Source organism: Alexandromys fortis, unplaced genomic scaffold, assembly GCF_014885135.2.
Source record: "Alexandromys fortis isolate MF-2015 unplaced genomic scaffold, M_Fortis_MF-2015_v1.1 scaffold_188, whole genome shotgun sequence".
Classification (NCBI taxonomy): Eukaryota; Metazoa; Chordata; class Mammalia; order Rodentia; family Cricetidae; genus Alexandromys; species Alexandromys fortis.
The window spans coordinates 2,039,205-2,044,082 of NW_026068159.1; the positions used below are offsets into that span (position 1 = coordinate 2,039,205).

Here is a 4,878-nt window from a genome sequence, read left to right on the forward strand (position 1 = left end):
GGACTGCTCATCATTCTCGAGAGGGAGGGGAAATGGAGTGGGGGGGGAGGGGGAGATGTGTGGGAGGAGGGGGACGGAAATGGGAAACGGGGAGGAGGCGGTAATTTAAAAAAAATAAAAAAAAGATGATATTGATTGCAGTATCTTGTATGTTTTTATACATTAAGATATGTTCTCCAGACCAACTTTCCTTATGACTCTTATAATGGATGTATATTGGATTTTGTCAAACTTTTAATACATCCGTTGATATGGATTTGTCTTTAAGATAACTTATATAATTTATTAAACTTATTGACATATGTATGTTGAACCATTTCTCTAGAATGATATCAACTCAAGATTATGATAGATAATCTTTTGATGCATGTATGCATTCCATTTGCAAGTACTTTTTTGGAAATTTATGAATTTATGTTTATCAGAGATTTTGGTCTGTGATTTCTTTCTTATGTTGTTTATGTCTTTACCAATTTGATTATTAGAAATAACACTACATTCTGAAGAAGTTTGGTTGTGATCCTTCTGTTTCATCTACTTATTCTGTTATTTATTTATTTAGTACAAATTAAGAAAGATTGACTGTAGATCTTCTTTAAAAGTTTTGTGGATGTCTCTTTTGAAATCATCTGGGCCAGGGCTTGTTTTTTTATTAGAAGGCATTTTAATAGTTGTTTTATCCTCTGTATATGTTATGGATCTATTTAGATTGCTGATCTATCCTTGTCTTAACTTTTGTGGTTTGGATGAATCTAAAATTTAATACCCTTCTTTTAGATTTGTCAACTTAATAGTGTTCCGTTTTTACAGTATTCTCTTATAAGGATCTGAATTTATTTGGTGTCTATTGTAATGTTTTATTGCTCATCTCTGATTTAGTTCATTTAGATAATCTCTTTCTTCCTGTGTTTAATTGAGACAAGGTTGTCTCTTGTTTGTCTTCCCTAAAAAGCAGCTCTTAGATTAATTATTTCTTTGTACATTTTGTTATTGCTGTTTCTATTTCATTAATCTTTGGCCTGCATTTTATGACATTTTGCCACTAGACTTGGATTTGGTTTATTATTTTTTATATTCTAAGCATTAAATCATTTATTTGTGCTTTCTTATTTTTTTAATGAAGGAACTTAGCAATAAATTTCCCTGACAGGACTGCTTTTAATGTGTCCTATAGGGTTTTGTTTTCTGTTTTATTTTAATTATTGCTTAATTTCAAGAATTTTTTTTTGGATTGCTTTTGTGGCCCATTCATAATTCAGCATTGAGATATTCAGTCTCTATGAATGTTTGTACTTATGAGATATTTGTTTGATTTTAATTTTAAGTTTTATTTCGTTTTAATAATACAGGATGCATAATTTTTTTCCCATTGTTTCTAAATTTGTTAATATAAATTTTGTGTTTTATAGTGTTCTTTTTAGTTAAGATTCCATATGCTGCTGAGTAGAATGCATTTTTGTTGTTAGGGTGAAATATTCTCTGGATATCTGTTAGGGCCACTTGATGTATGATGTTGGTAAATGCTGCTGTTTTTTCTGCAATTAGTGTATAGACAAGCTGTCTTTTGGAGAAAAGTGAGGTATTAAAGTCACTTCTATTGTTAGGTTGGTGTTAATTTGGTGTCTTTAATGCTAGTAGTTAAGGTTTTATGAAATTGTGTGCACCAGAGTTTGGTTATCATTTCTTCATATAAGCTCCCTGCCTTATCATCTGTTCTTCTGGATTATAATAGTGCTCCACTGGGCCATTTGAATATCATACACATATTTGGGCTATGTTCATTTGTCTTTATACATCATTTTTTTCTGCTTTCTAGACATATTAACTTCCATTTTTCCTATTCAAATCTCATGATTCTTTTGTCTGTTCACATCTAATTTTTGACAACATGCAAATTTAAATTTCCTGTTAGTGAACATTTCATTTGGAGAATTTGCTTGGTTCTTTTTTTTTTAATAATTCTGTTTTGTAGTATCCCCATTTTGTTCTGATTTTTAGCTTTTTTTACTGTTAAAACATATTTAATAGAGGAGTTGTAAATTTTTCTCCTAGTTACAATATCTCATCTTCATCAATATACATATTATTTATGCTCATTTTAAAGTAAATATATATGTGCATGTATTTTTCTGTGATCTCAAATGAGAACTTTTCATGATTCTTTGCTTTCTTGTTTATTTTTCAGAACATTTGACATTTTGTCTGTATATTTTTTTTTACTTTTTTTTTATTGAGAAAAGGAAAAAAATAAAGGTTCCGCATCCTCCCAGCCTCCCATTTCCCTCCCTCTCCTCTCACCCTTCTCCCCCTCCTCCCATTCCTCTCCTCCTCCCTCTCCAGTCCAAAGAGCAGTCAGGGTTCCCTGCCCTGTGGAAAGTCCAAGGTCCTCCCCCCTCCGTCCATGCCTAGGAAGGTGAACATCCAAACTGGCTAGGCTCCCACAAAACCAGAACATGAAGTAGGATCAAAACCCCGTGCCATTGTCCTTGGCTTCTCATCAGCCCTCATTGTCCACCATGTTCAGAGAGTCCGGTTTTATCCCATGCTTTCTCAGTCACATCCAGCTGGCCTTGGTGAGCTCCCAATAGATCAGCCCCACTGTCTCAGTGGGTGGGTGCACCCTTCGTGGTCCTGATTTCCTTGCTCATGTTCTCCCTCCTTGTGCTCCTCATTGAAACCTCGGCTTCACCTGAGTAAAGGAAGCAAAAGAGTCAAGCAATGACAGCAAGAGTGGAAATCTCTGAGTCTAGGAGTCCAAATCAGCCTTTTCTTTTTATAAGTTGTCCTCTAGTATTTTGTCACAACAATGCAAAGCTGATTGACCGATGAGCCATGCCCAATATAGTTTTCAGAGAGCAGTGTTTGCTGTGATTTTTCAGTGAAATTTATCTTCCTTTAATATATATTTAAGTATGCATTGTGAATATTTCTTGAATAGTGGATAAAGAAATAAATAATATCAATTAATATTCTTTATTTTCAAGCATAGTAATTAGTAATTTGATTGTTATTGTTTAATGATCAAGACTCATACTTACTATGTAGAAAGTAATCAATAGTGGATAAATATAATACAAACATTTCTTACATTTTGAAAATAGCTTTTTTTTTCAAAATGTTAAGATTTTATTTACAAAGCTTTTCCTTGTTGTACAGAAAGTAAAAATGTTGTTACAATTGCAGTGTAACTGGCAGCCAGGACGGTCAACTCACCAATCACAGCTGTCACGATACAGCAAGAGTCTTACACGAAAACCTAACAACGTTTACAATTTTGTTGGGGCAGAAATCCCCAGGCTTGGTGGTGGATGACCAAGGGGCTAAACGGAGGAAGGCTGAATGTCTTGGGAACTATTCTTTGGCTCTTTGGGTGGGGTGTCCTGGGGTCGTATCACAGCTACCTTTTTAAACAGCTACCAAATCCATGAGCAGTCCAACCAATACTCAACAGTTCTGGTTCTTGCAGATTGTTTCGGGTCTCAATCATCTTCTCCTTCATCGTCTGTTTCCCTCTTTCTCTTTTCACCTTTCCCAGTTTCTTCCTCCTCTTCATCCTCATCTTCTTCATCTTCATCAATCTTCATCAACTTCACCATCATGTCCAAATTCTTCTTCCTCCCCACTGACTTCATCTTCATCATCTTCTCCTTCTACATCCTCGTCTTCATCTTCATCATCTTCTCCTTCTACATCCTCGTCTTCATCTTCATCCTCTTCTTCATCATCCTCTTCCTCTTCACCGTCCTCATCTTCCTCTTCATCTTCATCTTCTCCTTCTTCATCCTCTTCTTCTTTGTCCACACCATCCACCTCTGCATCTGAGTTGGGGGCTTCCTCTACACCATCCACCTCCACATCGGAGTCAGGTGCTTCCTGGTCCTCTCGGTCATAGCCGTCCAGATAGGACAGCTGGGGCAGGAGTTTGAAGACACTCTCTCGGTAATCGTTCAGGTTAGTGACCTCACAGCCAAAGAGATCCAGGCTTTTCAGACAATCCAATTTTTTCAAAGGTTCCAAGGTGCTGATATCTTTCAGCTTATTTCCACTTAGGTTCAGATGTGTGAGGCTTGGAAGTTCTTCTGCTAGTCTGTCCAGACCTCCAAAGATTCTATTATCGCTGAGCTCAAGCTTTTTCAATTTCGGTAGCTTGGGGAGATCTGAAACCGAAAACAAGCCTACGCTTATTAAACTGAGGAACTCTAGGTTCACAAATTCATCCGTTAACCCCTCGATTTTTCCATCGTTCGCTTTGCAATTGTCCAAGACAAGTTCTCGAACTGCTGCCGGGGTCCGGTTCCTCAGCTCCAGGTGGATCCTCTTCTTCATGTCCATGTTTCCCTCGTCCCCCCTCTTCAAACTTAACTTTCCGCGGCCAATAGCTTCTTTTAGGATGTAGTTAGGGATTATACTTTTAGTAAAGTGGCAGGTGTAGGTTCTTGTCCAAGATCCATGGCTTCACTAGTTCTGAGTAGTTTCCAATAACAGGAGTGATTTCCTTCATGTTGAGCAAGTCTTAAGTGCAAGTAGAGGTCTTTTCATTACCATCAAGGTATCCATACAAAGTTCACCCATAAAGTTTTACCAACATAGCAGCCTAAACATGAGGCAAAGAAGGAAAACGCCAATAAAAATTGTAACATGGAAGTGGGGAAGCTCACAATGCCTCAACTATACACAAAGAACAGTAGGCCAATAAGGAATGTTGAGAGTTGGGGAAAAAGTCTACCCAGGAAAGAGTACACACATTGTTTATGCAATACAAAATGTTGATCTCTGAAAAATATATATAAGTAAAGATATATAGTCTAAGAAAATTTATTTATATACATAAATACACATGCTATAATATATATGTACACATAACAGTGAATAAAAAGG

The 4,878-nt window shown here is 36.4% G+C and overlaps 1 protein-coding gene across 1 annotated transcript; it reads right to left on the reverse strand.

The window, feature by feature from the left end:
* Window positions 1-3,328: 3,328 nt before the first annotated feature.
* LOC126491745 (acidic leucine-rich nuclear phosphoprotein 32 family member B-like) lies at window positions 3,329-4,367 on the reverse strand. Its single transcript, XM_050127568.1, is given in 2 exon segments — window positions 3,329-3,576; window positions 3,578-4,367. Coding segments are annotated over 2 exon segments (852 nt in total). The 5' UTR covers window positions 4,333-4,367; the 3' UTR covers window positions 3,329-3,479.
* Window positions 4,368-4,878: the final 511 nt, after the last annotated feature.